General features: G+C 47.5%; 1 protein-coding gene across 10 annotated transcripts in view; it reads right to left on the bottom strand.

Moving 5' to 3' along the window:
• Positions 1 to 20,589, bottom strand: part of LOC110507948 (arf-GAP with Rho-GAP domain, ANK repeat and PH domain-containing protein 1) — a 145,157-nt gene that overhangs the window by 14,511 nt on the left and 110,057 nt on the right. For 8 of the 10 annotated variants that reach the window (XM_090223958.1, XM_090223957.1, XM_090223959.1 and 5 more), the window contains 13 exons: positions 20,064 to 20,259; positions 19,646 to 19,691; positions 17,277 to 17,440; positions 14,942 to 15,154; positions 14,187 to 14,292; positions 13,968 to 14,115; positions 10,106 to 10,195; positions 5,212 to 5,289; positions 4,980 to 5,097; positions 3,225 to 3,338; positions 2,499 to 2,644; positions 2,321 to 2,403; positions 916 to 975 (listed from right to left, as the gene is read on the bottom strand). In XM_090223958.1, coding sequence (XP_090080084.1) covers positions 916 to 975; positions 2,321 to 2,403; positions 2,499 to 2,644; positions 3,225 to 3,338; positions 4,980 to 5,097; positions 5,212 to 5,289; positions 10,106 to 10,195; positions 13,968 to 14,115; positions 14,187 to 14,292; positions 14,942 to 15,154; positions 17,277 to 17,440; positions 19,646 to 19,691; positions 20,064 to 20,259 — 1,562 coding nt within the window. Of the gene's footprint in view, positions 1 to 915; positions 976 to 1,917; positions 1,976 to 2,040; positions 2,099 to 2,320; positions 2,404 to 2,498; positions 2,645 to 3,224; positions 3,339 to 4,979; positions 5,098 to 5,211; positions 5,290 to 10,105; positions 10,196 to 13,967; positions 14,116 to 14,186; positions 14,293 to 14,941; positions 15,155 to 17,276; positions 17,441 to 19,645; positions 19,692 to 20,063; positions 20,260 to 20,589 lie in introns of those variants that run through there. The other 2 variants (XM_090223961.1, XM_090223960.1) reach the window with 2 other exon arrangements.

The raw sequence follows: 20,589 nt of genomic DNA, 5'->3' as shown, positions 1-20,589 counted from the left end.
GATATGTAATGGAGGGTGTTGATGACAAGGTAAAGCCATCATGGAGATTACTGTACAAGCCACCGTTACTAAAGGGGACTGGTGATATGTAATGGAGGGTGTTGATGACAAGGTAAAGCCAGCATGGAGAGCACGGTACAAGCCACCGTTACTAAAGGGGACTGGTGATATGTAATGGAGGGTGTTGATGACAAGGTGAAGCCATCATGGAGATTACGGTACAAGCCACCGTTACTAAAGGGGACTAGTGATATGTAATGGAGGGTGTTGATGACAAGGTAAAGCCATCATGAAGAGCACGGTACATGCCACCGTTACTAAAGGGGACTAGTGATATGTATTGGAGGGTGTTGATGACAAGGTGAAGCCATCATGGAGATTACTGTACAAGCCACCGTTACTAAAGGGGACTGGTGATATGTAATGGAGGGTGTTGATGACAAGGTAAAGCCATCATGGAGAGCACGGTACAAGCCACCGTTACTAAAGGGGACTGGTGATATGTAATGGAGGGTGTTGTATCTGTTATTCATTCAGATGTTGGAGATTGATGTCCTTTTTGTAATATAAGAGAAATGATTTCCGCAGTTTTATGGATTGTGAGAGGATAAATATTTTGGGGGTTTCAATACAGTTAGCAGCAGAACAGAAACAACTGTTACATTTTATTTGGGGACAAGCTAAGATGAGTAGGAAACATAAGATAGACATGGGATATGGTAAGGATGTAAGGTGTGTTTTTACAGGATTATAGTCAAAGCCAGAATAAAAAGTGGATTTTGAGTTCTTCTCGTCTGTAAAAGATCTCCCATTGCAGACCCCTATTCCCTGGTGTGTGTAGCTCAGTAGGCCTCCAGCTATTCTGGACATACTGCATAGCATACACAGACAGAGGACACACATTCAGGGACTCACCATTGCTGCTTCTCTGGCTTCTCCTGTTTTTCACTTTTATAGATCACAGTCAGACCCCAACTACATAGAGAGAGAGATAGGAAACATCACAGTCAGACCCCAACTACATAGAGAGAGAGATAGGAAACATCACAGTCAGACCCCAACTACATAGAGAGAGAGAGATAGGAAACATCACAGTCAGACCCCAGCTACATAGAGATAGGAAACATTACAGTCAGACCCCAACTACATAGAGAGAGATAGGAAACATCACAGTCAGAACCCAACTACATAGAGAGAGAGATATGAAACATCACAGTCAGAACCCAACTACATAGAGAGAGATAGGAAACATCACAGTCAGACCCCAGCTACATAGAGATAGGAAACATTACAGTCAGACCCCAACTACATAGAGAGAGAGATAGGAAACATCACAGTCAGACCCCAACTACATAGAGAGAGAGAGATAGGAAACATCACAGTCAGACCCCAACTACATAGAGAGAGAGATAGGAAACATCACAGTCAGACCCCAACTACATAGAGAGAGATAGGAAACATCACAGTCAGACCCCAGCTACATAGAGAGAGAGAGATAGGAAACATCACAGTCAGACCCCAACTACATAGAGAGAGAGAGATAGGAAACATCACAGTCAGACCCCAGCTACATAGAGAGAGATAGGAAACATCACAGTCAGACCCCAACTACATAGAGAGAGAGATAGGAAACATCACAGTCAGAACCCAACTACAGAGAGACAGGAAACATCACAGCCAGACCCCAACTACATAGAGAGAGATAGGAAACATCACAGTCAGACCCCAACTACATAGAGAGAGAGATAGGAAACATCACAGTCAGAACCCAACTACAGAGAGATATGAAACATCACAGCCAGACCCCAACTACATAGAGAGAGATAGGAAACATCACAGTCAGACCCCAACTACATAGAGAGAGATAGGAAACATCACAGTCAGAACCCAACTACATAGAGAGAGATAGGAAACATCACAGTCAGACCCCAACTACATAGAGAGAGAGATAGGAAACATCACAGTCAGACCCCAGCTACATAGAGATAGGAAACATTACAGTCAGACCCCAACTACATAGAGAGAGAGATAGGAAACATCACAGTCAGACCCCAACTACATAGAGAGAGAGATAGGAAACATCACAGTCAGACCCCAACTACATAGAGAGAGAGACCAGGCAGGAGGAGAGGACAGAGAGATGTTCTGATCAGGCAGGAGGAGAGAACAGAGAGGTGTTCTGACCAGGCAGGAGGAGAGGACAGAGAGATGTTCTGACCAGGCAGGAGGAGAGGACAGAGAGATGTTCTGACCAGGCAGGAGGAGAGGACAGAGAGATGTTCTGACCAGGCAGGAGGAGAGGACAGAGAGGTGTTCTGACCAGGTGGGTGGTCGTAGTTTCTTCTTGATGCCTAGATAGACCCTCAGATTCTTCACCTGCCATTCCCTCTCTGAACGATTACTCTACAGGGAAACAAAACAGACAGATTAGCTGTGTGTGTGTGTGTGTGTGTGTGTGTGTGTGTGTGTGTGTGTGTGTGTGTGTGTGTGTGTCTTACCCGCACTTCCTTGTACATCCTGAGGGAGACAGTGTTTAGGATGAAGTAGCGGTCGTGGAAGCTGCCGGTGTTCAGTCCCAATCCCAGAATGCTCCTCTCCTCCCGGAACTTCACCATCCCGTGCTTGGACACATCCACTTTACTGGCTATGGGGGGACGGATCGTACCAAATCAGAAACAGTATAGGGGTAATAGTAGAGCTGAGAAGTCAATTCAATTGTGTGTTAGCAGCCTGATCACTAGAAACAAACTTAGATTCCAGACGTTTGAAAAGGTCCTGAGAACGTAAATATATGCTCACAATAAAATAAAATACAACATTCACCCAGAAATGGGAGTGAACTGGTGCTGCTCAGAACACTGGACCTACAGCACTGCTCTAGCAAGTCATAACCCCAACCTTAACCACTCAGAACACAGCACCTACAGCACTGCTCTAGCAAGCCTTAACCCCAACCTTAACCACTCAGAACACAGCACCTACAGCACTGCTCTAGCAAGCCTTAACCCAACCTTAACCACTCAGAACACTGCACCTACAGCACTGCTCTAGCAAGCCTTAACCCCAACCTTAACCACTCTGAACACTGCATCTACAGCACTGCTCTAGCAAGCCTTAACCCCAACCTTAACCACTCAGAACTAATGCCTAAACTGTTCATCTTTGAGTTGTTTCCTTTTTAACCCGGTAACCACATGTATGTGTGTGTGTTAGTGTGTGTGTACCCAGGTAGACCAGTATGGCCTCCATGGCCAGGTTCTTTTTGACCAGCAGGTGGGAGTCGGTACCCAGAGAGTGTAGGATGGGTAACACACGCTCCAGATGATGCAACGGACGCTCTGAGTGAGTGAGAGAGAGAGGGGAGAGAGGAGAGTGAGGAGAGAGAGGAGAGACAAACAGAACAGAGCTTCAACAGCAGCATCACTTCTCCCTAGCACTTCCATCCCATACCTCTGTCCCCACCTCTCCATCCCATACCTCTGTCCCCACCTCTCCATCCCATACCTCTGTCCCCACCTCTCCATCCCATACCTCTGTCCCCACCTCTCCATCCCATACCTCTGTCCCCTTCCTCTCCATCCCATACCTCTGTCCCCTTCCTCTCCATCCCATACCTCTGTCCCCTTCCTCTCCATCCCATACCTCTGTCCCCTTCCTCTCCACCCCATACCTCTGTCCCCTTCCTCTCCACCCCATACCTCTGTCCCCTTCCTCTCCACCCCATACCTCTGTCCCCTTCCTCTCCACCCCATACCTCTGTTCCCTTCCTCTTCACCCCATACCTCTGTCCCCTTCCTCTCCACCCCATACCTCTGTCCCCTTCCTCTCCACCCCATACCTCTGTTCCCTTCCTCTTCACCCCATACCTCTGTTCCCTTCCTCTTCACCCCATACCTCTGTCCCCTTCCTCTCCACCCCATACCTCTGTCCCCTTCCTCTCCACCCCATACCTCTGTCCCCTTCCTCTCCACCCCATACCTCTGTCCCATTCCTCTCCATCCCATACCTCTGTCCCATTCCTCTCCATCCCATACCTCTGTCCCCTTCCTCTCCATCCCATACCTCTGTCCCCTTCCTCTCCATCCCATACCTCTGTCCCCTTCCTCTCCATCCCATACCTCTGTTCCCACCTCTCCATCCCATACCTCTGTCCCCTTCCTCTCCATCCCATACCTCTGTCCCCTTCCTCTCCATCCCATACCTCTGTCCCATTCCTCTCCATCCCATACCTCTGTCCCATTCCTCTCCATCCCATACCTCTGTCCCCTTCCTCTCCATCCCATACCTCTGTCCCCTTCCTCTCCATCCCATAACTCTGTCCCCTTCCTCTCCATCCCATACCTCTGTCCCCTTCCTCTCCATCCCATACCTCTGTTCCCACCTCTCCATCCCATACCTCTGTCCCCTTCCTCTCCATCCCATACCTCTGTCCCCTTCCTCTCCATCCCATAACTCTGTCCCCCTCCTCTCCATCCCATAACTCTGTCTCCTTCCTCTCCATCCCATACCTCTTTCCCCTCTCCACTCGCCGGTCTCCTCCTTCTGACTGACCTCCCATCTCTCTGTCCACTCACCGGTCTCCTCCTTCTGACTGACCTCTCATCTCTCTCTCCACTCACCGGTCTCCTCCTTCTGGCTGACCTCCCATCTCTCTGTCCACTCACCGGTCTGCTCCTTCTGACTGACCTCTCATCTCTCTCTCCACTCACCGGTCTCCTCCTTCTGGCTGACCTCTCATCTCTCTCTCCACTCACCGGTCTCCTCCTTCTGACTGACCTCTCATCTCTCTCTCCACTCACCAGTCTCCTCCTTCTGGCTGACCTCCCATCTCTCTGTCCACTCACCGGTCTCCTCCTTCTGACTGACCTCTCATCTCTCTCTCCACTCACCGGTCTCCTCCTTCTGGCTGACCTCCCATCTCTCTGTCGACTCACCGGTCTGCTCCTTCTGACTGACCTCTCATCTCTCTCTCCACTCACCGGTCTCCTCCTTCTGGCTGACCTCCCAGCAGCTCCAGTAGTCTTTCTCTCTGACCTGGATCTTCCGCCGGTCCAGAATCTCACAGGTCAGCTCTGCTGCCGTCATAGAACCAGGGATCTAGAGGGGAGAGCAGTGGAGGGAGTGACATTCTGGAACTCTTCTTACTCTATTTCCCTATCGTGATAAAGGTGAGGTCTGAAGGGTTAGTTAAGGTCAGAGGTGAGAGGTCACCTTGACATGCTGCTCTGCCGTCTCCTTCTTCTCCTCTAGGTACACTGTACAGATGAAGTCACCTGCTGACCCCGACGCCTGCACAACACACACGCGTTAAAGCACATTGGGTTACAGCAGAACACTGCAAACACATGAGAAGTTTGTGTGACTCACAGAAACCTTGGAGTTGAGATGTGTGTGAATGTACTGTATTACTCACAGGAACGCTGGAGTTGAGATGTGTGTGTGAGTGTACTGTATTACTCACAGGAACGCTGGAGTTGAGATGTGTGTGTGAATGTACTGTATTACTCACAGGAACGCTGGAGTTGAGATGTGTGTGTGAATGTACTGTATTACTCACAGGAACGCTGGAGTTGAGATGTGTGTGAGTGTACTGTATTACTCACAGGAACGCTGGAGTTGAGATGTGTGTGAGTGTACTGTATTACTCACAGGAACGCTGGAGTTGAGATGTGTGTGTGAATGTACTGTATTACTCACAGGAACGCTGGAGTTGAGATGTGTGTGAGTGTACTGTATTACTCACAGGAACGCTGGAGTTGAGATGTGTGTGAGTGTACTGTATTACTCACAGGAACGCTGGAGTTGAGATGTGTGTGAGTGTACTGTATTACTCACAGGAACGCTGGAGTTGAGATGTGTGTGTGAGTGTACTGTATTACTCACAGGAACGCTGGAGTTGAGATGTGTGTGAGTGTACTGTATTACTCACAGGAACGCTGGAGTTGAGATGTGTGTGAGTGTACTGTATTACTCACAGGAACGCTGGAGTTGAGATGTGTGTGAGTGTACTGTATTACTCACAGGAACGCTGGAGTTGAGATGTGTGTGAGTGTACTGTATTACTCACAGGAACGCTGGAGTTGAGATGTGTGTGTGAGTGTACTGTATTACTCACAGGAACGCTGGAGTTGAGATGTGTGTGAGTGTACTGTATTACTCACAGGAACGCTGGAGTTGAGATGTGTGTGAGTGTACTGTATTACTCACAGGAATGCTGGAGTTGAGATGTGTGTGAGTGTACTGTATTACTCACAGGAACGCTGGAGTTGAGATGTGTGTGAGTGTACTGTATTACTCACAGGAACGCTGGAGTTGAGATGTGTGTGTGAGTGTACTGTATTACTCACAGGAACGCTGGAGTTGAGATGTGTGTGTGAGTGTACTGTATTACTCACAGGAATGCTGGAGTTGAGATGTGTGTGTGAATGTACTGTATTACTCACAGGAACGCTGGAGTTGAGATGTGTGTGTGAATGTACTGTATTACTCACAGGCACGCTGGAGTTGAGATGTGTGTGAGTGTACTGTATTACTCACAGGAACGCTGGAGTTGAGATGTGTGTGTGAATGTACTGTATTACTCACAGGAATGCTGGAGTTGAGATGTGTGTGAATGTACTGTATTACTCACAGGAACGCTGGAGTTGAGATGTGTGTGTGAATGTACTGTATTACTCACAGGAATGCTGGAGTTGAGATGTGTGTGTGAATGTACTGTATTACTCACAGGAACGCTGGAGTTGAGATGTGTGTGTGAATGTACTGTATTACTCACAGGAATGCTGGAGTTGAGATGTGTGTGTGAATGTACTGTATTACTCACAGGAATGCTGGAGTTGAGATGTGTGTGAATGTACTGTATTACTCACAGGAACGCTGGAGTTGAGATGTGTGTGTGAATGTACTGTATTACTCACAGGAATGCTGGAGTTGAGATGTGTGTGTGTGTGAGTGTACTGTATTACTCACAGGAACGCTGGAGTTGAGATGTGTGTGAATGTACTGTATTACTCACAGGAATGCTGGAGTTGAGATGTGTGTGTGTGAATGTACTGTATTACTCACAGGAATGCTGGAGTTGAGATGTGTGTGTGAATGTACTGTATTACTCACAGGAACGCTGGAGTTGAGATGTGTGTGTGAATGTACTGTATTACTCACAGGAATGCTGGAGTTGAGATGTGTGTGTGAATGTACTGTATTACTCACAGGAACGCTGGAGTTGAGATGTGTGTGTGAATGTACTGTATTACTCACAGGAATGCTGGAGTTGAGATGTGTGTGTGAATGTACTGTATTACTCACAGGAATGCTGGAGTTGAGATGTGTGTGTGAATGTACTGTATTACTCACAGGAACGCTGGAGTTGAGATGTGTGTGTGAATGTACTGTATTACTCACAGGAATGCTGGAGTTGAGATGTGTGTGTGTGAGTGTACTGTATTACTCACAGGAACGCTGGAGTTGAGATGTGTGTGTGAATGTACTGTATTACTCACACGAATGCTGGAGTTGAGATGTGTGTGTGTGAATGTACTGTATTACTCACAGGAATGCTGGAGTTGAGATGTGTGTGTGAATGTACTGTATTACTCACAGGAACGCTGGAGTTGAGATGTGTGTGTGAATGTACTGTATTACTCACAGGAATGCTGGAGTTGAGATGTGTGTGTGAATGTACTGTATTACTCACAGGAATGCTGGAGTTGAGATGTGTGTGAATGTACTGTATTACTCACAGGAATGCTGGAGTTGAGATGTGTGTGAATGTACTGTATTACTCACAGGAATGCTGGAGTTGAGATGTGTGTGTGAGTGTACTGTATTACTCACAGGAACGCTGGAGTTGAGATGTGTGTGTGAGTGTACTGTATTACTCACAGGAACGCTGGAGTTGAGATGTGTGTGTGAATGTACTGTATTACTCACAGGAACGCTGGAGTTGAGATGTGTGTGTGAATGTACTGTATTACTCACAGGAATGCTGGAGTTGAGATGTGTGTGTGAGTGTACTGTATTACTCACAGGAACGCTGGAGTTGAGATGTGTGTGAGTGTACTGTATTACTCACAGGAACGCTGGAGTTGAGATGTGTGTGTGAATGTACTGTATTACTCACACGAATGCTGGAGTTGAGATGTGTGTGTGTGAATGTACTGTATTACTCACAGGAATGCTGGAGTTGAGATGTGTGTGTGAATGTACTGTATTACTCACAGGAACGCTGGAGTTGAGATGTGTGTGTGAATGTACTGTATTACTCACAGGAATGCTGGAGTTGAGATGTGTGTGTGAATGTACTGTATTACTCACAGGAATGCTGGAGTTGAGATGTGTGTGAATGTACTGTATTACTCACAGGAATGCTGGAGTTGAGATGTGTGTGAATGTACTGTATTACTCACAGGAATGCTGGAGTTGAGATGTGTGTGTGAGTGTACTGTATTACTCACAGGAACGCTGGAGTTGAGATGTGTGTGTGAGTGTACTGTATTACTCACAGGAACGCTGGAGTTGAGATGTGTGTGTGAATGTACTGTATTACTCACAGGAACGCTGGAGTTGAGATGTGTGTGTGAATGTACTGTATTACTCACAGGAATGCTGGAGTTGAGATGTGTGTGTGAGTGTACTGTATTACTCACAGGAACGCTGGAGTTGAGATGTGTGTGAGTGTACTGTATTACTCACAGGAACGCTGGAGTTGAGATGTGTGTGAGTGTACTGTATTACTCACAGGAACGCTGGAGTTGAGATGTGTGTGTGAATGTACTGTATTACTCACAGGAATGCTGGAGTTGAGATGTGTGTGAGTGTACTGTATTACTCACAGGAACGCTGGAGTTGAGATGTGTGTGTGTGAGTGTACTGTATTACTCACAGGAACGCTGGAGTTGAGATGTGTGTGTGAATGTACTGTATTACTCACAGGAACGCTGGAGTTGAGATGTGTGTGAGTGTACTGTATTACTCACAGGAATGCTGGAGTTGAGATGTGTGTGAGTGTACTGTATTACTCACAGGAATGCTGGAGTTGAGATGTGTGTGTGAGTGTACTGTATTACTCACAGGAATGCTGGAGTTGAGATGTGTGTGTGAATGTACTGTATTACTCACAGGAACGCTGGAGTTGAGATGTGTGTGTGAATGTACTGTATTACTCACAGGAATGCTGGAGTTGAGATGTGTGTGAGTGTACTGTATTACTCACAGGAATGCTGGAGTTGAGATGTGTGTGAGTGTACTGTATTACTCACAGGAACGCTGGAGTTGAGATGTGTGTGTGAGTGTACTGTATTACTCACAGGAACGCTGGAGTTGAGATGTGTGTGTGAATGTACTGTATTACTCACAGGAACGCTGGAGTTGAGATGTGTGTGAGTGTACTGTATTACTCACAGGAATGCTGGAGTTGAGATGTGTGTGAGTGTACTGTATTACTCACAGGAATGCTGGAGTTGAGATGTGTGTGTGAGTGTACTGTATTACTCACAGGAATGCTGGAGTTGAGATGTGTGTGTGAATGTACTGTATTACTCACAGGAACGCTGGAGTTGAGATGTGTGTGTGAATGTACTGTATTACTCACAGGAATGCTGGAGTTGAGATGTGTGTGAGTGTACTGTATTACTCACAGGAACGCTGGAGTTGAGATGTGTGTGTGAGTGTACTGTATTACTCACAGGAACGCTGGAGTTGAGATGTGTGTGTGAATGTACTGTATTACTCACAGGAACGCTGGAGTTGAGATGTGTGTGTGAATGTACTGTATTACTCACAGGAATGCTGGAGTTGAGATGTGTGTGTGAGTGTACTGTATTACTCACAGGAACGCTGGAGTTGAGATGTGTGTGAGTGTACTGTATTACTCACAGGAACGCTGGAGTTGAGATGTGTGTGAGTGTACTGTATTACTCACAGGAACGCTGGAGTTGAGATGTGTGTGAGTGTACTGTATTACTCACAGGAATGCTGGAGTTGAGATGTGTGTGAGTGTACTGTATTACTCACAGGAACGCTGGAGTTGAGATGTGTGTGTGAGTGTACTGTATTACTCACAGGAATGCTGGAGTTGAGATGTGTGTGAATGTACTGTATTACTCACAGGAACGCTGGAGTTGAGGTTCAACTTCTCTCTAACTTTAATGATGACCGTGATCTCATCCAGCTGCCTTTTCAGCTGCTGCTCATCCACCTGGACCGCAACACAACCACACACGGTCAACCACACAGCAACATAACTGTATAACCGGTATAACTACTCACTCCGTGGTTGAAACACCACTGACCAGCTCACACTGCAGCCACCCCCCTACCAAACACTGCAGCCACCTCCCTACCAAACACTGCAGCCACCCCCCTACCAAACACTGCAGCCACCCCCCTACCAAACACTGCAGCCTCCCCCCTACCAAACACTGCAGCCATCCCCCTACCAAACACTGCAGCCACCCCCCTACCAAACACTGCAGCCACCCCCCTACCAAACACTGCAGCCATCCCCCTACCAAACACTGCAGCCACCCCCTCCCTACCAAACACTGCAGCCACCCCCTACCAAACACTGCAGCCACCCCCTCCCTACCAAACACTGCAGCCACCCCCTACCAAACACTGCAGCCACCCCCCTACCAAACACTGCAGCCACCCCCCTACCAAACACTGCAGCCACCCCCCTACCAAACACTGCAGCCACCCCCCTACCAAACACTGCAGCCACCCCCCTACCAAACACTGCAGCCACCCCCCTACCAAACACTGCAGCCACCCCCCTACCACACTGTAGTCATCCCCCTACCAAACACTGCAGCCATCCCCCTACCAAACACTGCAGCCACCCCCCTACCAAACACTGCAGCCATCCCCCTACCAAACACTGCAGCCATCCCCCTACCAAACACTGCAGCCACCCCCTACCAAACACTGCAGCCACCCCCCTACCAAACACTGCAGCCACCCCCCTACCAAACACTGCAGCCACCCCCTACCAAACACTGCAGCCACCCCCCTACCACACTGTAGTCATCCCCCTACCACACACTGCAGCCATCCCCCAACCAAACCAAAGCACTAGCACACCACTACCAAACCATACCACTAACCACACCCCTACCAAACCATACCACTACCAAACAATACCACTACCAAACCATCCCCTACCAAACCATTCCAAACCATCCCACTACCAAACCACGATCAAACCACTACCAAATCATCCCACTACCAAACCATCCCACTACCAAACCATCCCACTACCAAACCATACCCCTACCAAACCTTACCCCTACCAAACCTTACCCCTACCAAACCATCCCCCTACCAAACCACGATCAAACCACTACCAAACCATACCACTACCAAACCATCCCCCTACCACACCATACCACTACCAAATCACACCACTACCATACCATTCCACTACCACTACAAACCATACCACTACCAAACCACTACCAAACCATCCCACGACCACTATCAAACCACTACCACACCAAACCATCCCCTTACCAAACCATAAAACTACCAAACCATCCCACTACCATACCATCCCACTACCAAAACATACCATTATCATCCCAAACCACTACCAAATCATCCCACTACCAAACCATCCCACTACCAAACCACAACCGCTACCAAACCACAACCGCTACCAAACCACAACCGCTACCAAACCACAACCGCTACCAAACCACAACCGCTACCAAACCACCCCTCTACCAAACCATCCCTCTACCAAACCATCCCCCTACCAAACTACTACCACTACCAGACCAGACCACTACATACCACTACCGAACCATCCCTCTACCGAACCATCCCTCTACCGAACCATCCCTCTACCGAACCATCCCTCTACCAAACCATCCCTCTACCAAACCATCCCTCTACCAAACCATCCCTCTACCAAACCATCCCTCTACCAAACCATCCCTCTACCAAACCATCCCTCTACCAAACCATCCCTCTACCAAACCATCCCTCTACCAAACCATCCCTCTACCAAACCATCCCTCTACCAAACCATCCCTCTACCAAACCATCCCTCTACCAAACCATCCCTCTACCAAACCATCCCTCTACCAAACCATCCCTCTACCAAACCATCCCTCTACCAAACCATCCCTCTACCAAACCATCCCTCTACCAAACCATCCCTCTACCAAACCATCCCTCTACCAAACCATCCCTCTACCAAACCATCCCTCTACCAAACCATCCCTCTACCAAACCATCCCTCTACCAAACCATCCCTCTACCAAACCATCCCTCTACCAAACCATCCCTCTACCAAACCATCCCTCTACCAAACCATCCCTCTACCAAACCATCCCTCTACCAAACCATCCCTCTACCAAACCATCCCTCTACCAAACCATCCCTCTACCAAACCATCCCTCTACCAAACCATCCCTCTACCAAACCATCCCTCTACCAAACCATCCCTCTACCAAACCATCCCCCTACCAAACCATCCCCCTACCAAACCATCCCCCTACCAAACTACTACCACTACCAGACAAGACAACTACATAACACTACCAAACCATCCCACTACCAAACCATCCCCCTACCAAACTACTACCACTACCAGACCAGACAACTACATACCACTACCAAACCATCCCTCTACCAAAGCATCCCACTACCAAAGCATCCCACTACCAAACCAAACCATCCCACTACCAAACCATCCCTCTACCAAACCATCCCCCTACCAAACTACTACCACTACCAGACCACTACATACCACTACCAAACCATCCCTCTACCAAACCAGACCACTACCAAACCAGACCACTACCAAACCATCCCTCTACCAAACCATCCCTCTACCAAACCATCCCTCTACCAAACCATCCCTCTACCAAACCATCCCTCTACCAAACCATCCCTCTACCAAACCATCCCTCTACCAAACCACTACCACTACCAGACCAGACAACTACATAACACTACCAAACCATCCCACTACCAAACCATCCCCCTACCAAACTACTACCACTACCAGACCAGACCACTACATACCACTACCAAACCATCCCTCTACCAAAGCATCCCACTACCAAAGCATCCCCCTACCAAACCAAACCATCCCACTACCAAACCAAACCATCCCACTACCAAACCATCCCACTACCAAACCATCTCCCTCTACCAAACTACTACCACTACCAGACCACTACATACCACTACCAAACCATCCCACTACCAAACCATCCCTCTACCAAACTACTACCACTACCAGACCAGACCACTACATACCACTACCAAACCATCCCACTACCAAACCATCCCTCTACCAAACCATCCCTCTACCAAACCATCCCCCTACCAAACTACTACCACTACCAGACCAGACACCTACATACCACTACCAAACCACTACCGCTACCAAACCACTACCGCTACCAAACCACTACCGCTACCAAACCATCCCGCTACCAAAACACTACCACTACCAAACCATTACATACCACTACCAAACCATTACATACCACTACCAAACCAAACCACTACCAAACCATACCATTACATACCACTACCAAACCACTACCAAACCATACCAAACCATCCCACTACCAAACCATCCCACTACCAAACCATCCCACTACCAAACCATCCCCCTACCAAACCATCCCCCTACCAAGTGACTTACAGGAGCAATTATGGTTAAGTAACTTGCTCAAGGGCACATCTTTCAGTTTTTATTTATTTATTTTATTTAACTAGGCAAGTCAGTTAAGAACTAATTCTTATTTTACAATGACTGCCTAATCCGGCCAACCCCTCCCCTAACCCAGACGAACGCTGGGCCAATTGTGCGTCGCCCGGCTGTGATACACCCCGAGATTGAACCAGGGTCTGTAATGACGCCTCTAGCGCTGAGATGCTCTTAACCGCTAGGCTACCTGCTGCCTCTACGAGGTTATGGGTCAGGGGTTAGAGTTAATAGCATCTCTGACCTCAAAGACGTCCGTGTAGTGCTCTATGAGTTCCTCTACGACGCGTCCAGCTGTGTAGTCCTTCCCGTCGGTCTGGAACAGTGTTGGGCCAAATACTATAGCCAGGTTATGGAGATTCATCTGGTTCAGCTCTGCAAACCGCTGCACACTGTGGACAACACACACACCATTACACTCTGAGCGGAGGGGTGTGTGTGTGTGTGTTTATATGTGTCTCACCAGTAGAGGTGGTTGACCAGGGCTCGTAGCGTGGCCTTGTTGACTCTGGGCAGGCGGCTCAGCAGCAGCTGGTACTGAGAGATCTTCTTGCTCTCCTCTGGGATCACTGACAAACAACACACACACAGTGTTTGAGTTAGGGTGTAGGATACAGGGTGTTTGGGTTAGGGTGTAGGGTGTAGGATACAGGGTGTTGGGGTTAGGGTGTAAGATACAGGGTGTAGGGGTTAGGGTGTAGGATACACGGTGTAGGGGTTAGGGTGTAGGATACAGGGTGTAAGGGTTAGGATACAGGGTGTAGGGGTTAGGGTGTAGGATACTGGGTGTTGGGGTTAGGGTGTAGGATACCGGGTGTTGGGGTTAGGGTGTAGGATACCGGGTGTTGGGGTTAGGGTGTAGGATACCGGGTGTTGGGGTTAGGATATAGGGTGTAGGGATTAGTGTATAGGATACAGGGTGTAGAGGTTAGGGTGTAGGGGTTAGGGTGCAGGATACAGGGTGTAGGGGTTAGGGTGTAGGGGTTAGGGTGTAGGATACAGGGTGTAGGATGCAGGGTGTTAGCGTGCAGGGTGTTAGCGTGCAGGGTGTTAGCGTGCAGGGTGTTAGCGTGCAGGGTGTTAGCGTGCAGGGTGTTAGCGTGCAGGGTGTTAGCGTGCAGGGTGTTAGCGTGCAGGGTGTTAGCGTGCAGGGTGTTAGCGTGCAGGGTGTTAGCGTGCAGGGTGTTAGCGTGCAGGGTGTTAGCGTGCGGGTCTCACCAGGTGTGCTGAGCCATGCGCTAGCAGCCTGTATGGTGAACAGGCCCTCTCCAGACTCTCTGAAGAAGCGTTTCAGTGTGTTAGACACGTCGTCCACCTGGTGCTCCTCCTCCTTCAGACGCACATTACGGGCATCACGCCGAAACGCCTCGCACAGCGCCGCCACGCGACTGTTCACACCGCTCTTACGGTAGATACCCTCAGACGTCAGACCTAAAACACACACAGATTAAAACTCAGACACACACTAATATCCACTCCACAACACATACTCCTGACATGGTTCACAGTGTTTCAATTCTCCCCCTTCTCTTACTGACCAACCAAAACTGTCAGAGTTCAGAGGTCAGAGTAGCAGCCAATCAGAGCAAAGAAGGGATTAGGAAGAGAGTCAGCAGATGGAAGAGAAAAAACATGCTGACCACACTGCTCACGTGCGCCAACGAGCATCTGCGTTGCCAAGCGCTAAAATAGAAGTCAGTTCTATTTGTGACGCTGAACGCGGTGCAAGTCCTGCCTCTCCCATCTCCTCATTGGTTATACCCATGTCGGTGATTGAAAGCTGAACGGAGGTCGGTCGGTTGTGGTAATACACCTTATTATGAAAGTTAGATGCTAATCGCCGTATAAAGTCCAAAGAAGAAAAGGACGAAGGAGGAGCGATGACTAGAAATGATTTGGTTGACCATTTTATGTGTGGATTAATTGTTGGTGTAGAGGACCTTGTGCGTTTCAGGTATAATAACAACTCAATGTTTATATCCCAGGACAAATTAGCTAGCAACAGCAAGCTAGCTAAAAAGGACAAATTAGCTAACAACTGCAAACTAACTAGCTAAAATGCCATAAATGTTTAATGTTTTTCGACCTGTCCCCAAATTAATATAATTGGTTCAGAGTTTGTTTTGATGTTTCAACCTGGTGTGGTGATGGCGTTTGGTGTGGGAGGACAAAATAAATTTGCACGCGTGTCGGGTTTGGGCATGGTGTAAGACTGCAGTCCAAATACGTTATTTTTACCCCCTCAGCTGTTACTTTCCCTCTGGATAATCCCAGTCGAAACCGGATGCAGTTTGATTGCCATCTTAAGTGGAGGTCCAATTTACAAATGTTGCCCCCTCGGCCCTAGATTTAGCTCGAGGGAGTGAAGAACTTTGGTCACTTACGGGGTTGATATGACCCACAATTCAATGCAAATTGTATTCACATGTCAAACTCTGGTGTGTCAAATTTAATCAACAAGGCTGCATTTTCTGCATGTCAGAAAAAAGTATGAAGCTGCAGCTAACACCCTGCACACACACATTGATTTTAGTGTTGGAAAATTGGCTTAGTCTCGTACTGAGGAGCCTATAAAATATAAAAGATTTTTGGAATTCTGAAATTTATTGGAATAAATGACCAAACTATAAAACTTGCTAGCCAGCTATGGGTAACTGTAGCTAGCTACCTGACAGGAGTGCTGGCTAGATACGTTAGCTTGCTAGCCAGCTATGGGTAACTGTAGCTAGCTACCTGACAGGAGTGCTGGCTAGATACGTTAGCTTGCTAGCCAGCTATGGGTAACTGTAGCTAGCTACCTGACAGGAGTGCTGGCTAGATACGTTAGCTTGCTAGGTACATTAATACCGTAGCTAGCTACCTGCCAGGAGTGCTGGCTAGATACGTTAGCTTGCTAGGTACATTAACAGCTTTAGGTTAGTTGTTTTTAAGCTCAACTTGAAGATTTCCACCAAGTACGTTGCCTCTCCAATCATCACTCTCACTCGCTTGGGCAAGGAACATTTAAGGTACACTCGGATGTGACAATGTAAAGCGTCATTCAAGGGCTGAGGGTTTAGGGTTGAGGGCTGTCAACTTTGAGTGTGAAACGCAGCCAAACATTTCAACCACGACACAGGATAAACTACCCAGAACACAACAGGAACAGCCTAATCTCCAGTAAGACCAGCGAGTCATAATAGGAAATAAACTACAGGGAGAAAGAGAGAGGAGAAGTTAACACATGACCGTGTGTGGGGTGGGGGGGGGAGGCATAGAGAGAGAGAGAACAGTGCTGATTTGTTGACCTTTGCTTCTCGGTCTCTGTGAATCAGAACTCCCGCTATTACAGTCACGAGGCAACACACACAGAGAGAACAGTGCTGATTTGTTGACCTTTGCTTCTCGGTCTCTGTGAATCAGAACTCCCGCTATTACAGTCACGAGGCAACACACACAGAGAGAACAGTGCTGATTTGTTGACCTTTGCTTCTCGGTCTCTGTGAATCAGAACATCCGCTATTACAGTCACGAGGCAACACACACAGCTACACACACAGCTACACATTCTTACCGCACTGTGTGATATAGTCAATGCAGCGGTCCACTATAACAGGGATGTCGGCCTCAGTTAGTTGCTGCTGACTAAGAGAGTCTCCTGCACTGCCTGCTGCTTTCTGGATGCCCACACACCAACCCTGGAAGTCAAGCTTCCTCTCCCCCTCGATGTACAGTGTCCTGGAGAGAGGGAGGGAGGGAGGGAGGGGGTTTAGGAAGAATAAGAGAGAGGGAGGGAGGGGGTTTAGGAAGAATAAGAGTGAGACAGGGAGATAGGGGGGTAGGTAGAATGAGAGGGATGGAGAAGGGGGTAGGTAGAATGAGAGGGAGGGAGGGAGGGAGGGGGTTTAGGAAGAATAAGAGAGAGGGAGGGAGGGGGTTTAGGAAGAATAAGAGTGAGACAGGGAGATAGGGGGGTAGGTAGAATGAGAGGGATGGAGAAGGGGGTAGGTAGAATGAGAGGGAGGGAGGGAGGGAGGGAGAAGGGGGGTAGGAAGAATGAGAGGGAGGGAGGGAGAAGGGGGGTAGGAAGAATGAGAGGGAGGGAGTGAGACAGGGAGGATAGGGGGGTAGGTAGAATGAGAGGGAGGGAGAGGAAGGAAATGAAACCTCTTTAGTATACAGTTGAAGTCGGAAATTGACATATACCTTAGCCAAAAACATTTAAACGTAGTGTTTCACAATTCTTGACATTTAATCCTATTAAAAATTCCCTGTCTTAGGTCAGTTAGGATCACCACTTTATTTTAAGAATGTGAAATGTCAGAATAATAGTAGAGAGAATAATTCATTTCAGCTTTTATTTCTTTCATCACATTCCCAGTGGGTCAGAAGTTTATATACACTCAATTAGTATTTGGTAGCATTGCCTTTAAATTGTTTAACTTGGTTCAAACGTTTCGGGTAGCCTTCCACAAGCTTCCCACAATAAGTTGGGTGAATTTTGGCCCATTCCTCCTGATAGAGCTGGTGTAACTGAGTCAGGTTTGTAGGCCTCCTTGCTCACACATGCTTTTTCAGTTCTGCCCACAAATTTTCTATGGGATTGAGGTCAGGGCTTTGTGATGGCCACTTCAATACCTTGACTTGGTTGTCCTTAAGTAATTTTGCCACAACTTTGGAAGTATGCTTGGGGTCATTGTCCATTTCGAAGACCCATTTGCGACCAAGCTGATGTCTTGAGATGTTGTATACACATAATATATACACATAATTTTTCTGCCTCGTGATACCATCTATTTTGTGAAGTGCACCAGTCCCTCTTGCAGCAAAGTACCCCACAACATGATGCTGCCACCCCCGTGCTTCACGGTTGGGATGGTGTTCTTCGGCTTGCAAGCCTCCCCGTTTTTCCTCCAAACATAACGATGGTCATTATGACCAAACAGTTCTATTTTTGTTTCATCAGACCAGAGGATATTTCTCCAAAAAGTATGATCTTTGTCCCCATGTGCATTTGCAAACCGTAGTCTGGCTTTTTTATGGCAGTTTTGGAGCAGAGGCTTCTTCCTTGCTGAGCGGCCTTTCAGGTTATGTCGATATAGGACTCGTTTTACTGTGGATATAGATACTTTTGTACCTGTTTCCTCCAGTATCTTCACAAGGTCCTTTGCTGTTGTTCTGGGATTGATATGCACTTTTCGCACCAAAGTACGTTCATCTCTAGCAGACAAAACGCGTCTCCTTCCTGAGCGGTATGACGGCTGCGTGGTCCCATGGTGTTTATACTTGCGTACTATTATTTGTACAGATGAACGTGGTACCTTCAGGCATTTGGAAATTGAACCAGACTTGTGTAGGTCTACAATTTTTTTTCTGATGTCTTGGCTGATTTCTTTTGATTTTCCCCGTGATGTCAAGCAAAGAGGCACTGAGTTTGAATGTAGACCTTGAAATACATCCACAGGTACACCTCCAATTGACTCAAATTATGTAAATTTGCCTATCAGAAGCTTCTAAAGCCATGACATAATTTTCTGGAATTTTCCAAGCTGTTTAAAGGCACAGCCAACTTAGTGTATGTAAGTGTGTATGTCTGACCCACTGGAATTGTGATACAGTGAATTATAAGTGAAATAATCTGTCTGTAAACAATTGTTGGAAAAATGACTTGTGTCATGCACAAAGTAGATGTCCTAACCGACTTGCCAAAACTATAGTTTGTTAACAAGAAATTTGTGGAGTGATTCAAAAACGAGTTTTAATAACTCCAACCTAAGTGCATGTAAACTTCCGACTTCAACTGTAATAGAGGTAATGTCTACACATTAAAACCATCTCATTTAGCCTGTTTAGTCCTGTTTCAACTCTTCCATTTCCCTGAACAAACAACAAAAAGAAAGTAAACATAAATGTTGTTAAAAAGTGGCTGCATCATCCTCTCACCTGCCTCTCTCCACCAGAACCAGCACCTCATTCTCCTGCTGGATCGCTGGGACAAAAACACATTTGGAACCATTTAATGGTGGTACAAACAGTGTGTGTGTATGGTCTTGTTCTTCTATCCTCGTGGGGACCTGAAATCCGCAAGTGTCCCCACAAGAATAGTAAACCAAGGAATATTCTCCCTTGTGGGGACACCTCCCACGTCCCCATGAGGACAAAGGCTATTTTAAGGTTAGGGGTCAGAGTTAGGGTTAGAGCTAAGGTTAGGGGTCAGATTTAGGGTTAGAGCTAAGGTTAGGGGTCAGATTTAGGGTTAGAGCTAAGGTTAGGGAAAATAGGAATTTAAACGGAAATACATTTTAGGTCCCCACGAGAATAGAAGAAGTGTGTATGTGTGTGTGTGTGTGTGCGTACTCACAGAGCTCCTGCAGTTTGCGTAGGTGTATCTCCTCCTCTTCCTCACTGTCCTCCAGGTAGGCATGGAGGGAGGAGCCAACCAGCGCAAACCAGCCAACCCGAGGGCTCTGTAGGTTCAACCCGTCCTTGTACTTCAGCCGGCCAATCCGCTCAAAGCTCAGTCTCAATAGAGCCTCTGCATTGGACGGAATAAACATCTGGGGAGAAGAGGGGGAGTTAAATATGTTTAAGGATCCATCACACAGCTGAGCCTTGATTTCCTAGGTTATGGTCAGTGTGAGTGGTTACCTAGGTTATGGTCAGTGTGAGTGGTTACCTAGGTTATGGTCAGTGTGAGTGGTTACCTAGGTTATGGTCAGTGTGAGTGGTTAACTTTTGGTTTTCCCCCTAGCACTATACAGCTGATTCAAATCACCAACTCATCATCAAGCTTAGATTATTTTAATCAGCTGTGTAGTAGTGGGGCACATAACAAAAACATGCCCGGGGGGGGGGGGGGGGGGGGGCTCAGGACAGAATTTGGGAAA

This window comes from Oncorhynchus mykiss, chromosome 27 (assembly GCF_057628025.1).
Source record: "Oncorhynchus mykiss isolate SJ-2025 chromosome 27, ASM5762802v1, whole genome shotgun sequence".
NCBI classification, from domain to species: domain Eukaryota; kingdom Metazoa; phylum Chordata; class Actinopteri; order Salmoniformes; family Salmonidae; genus Oncorhynchus; species Oncorhynchus mykiss.
This window is presented reverse-complemented; position numbering and strand designations above follow the sequence as displayed.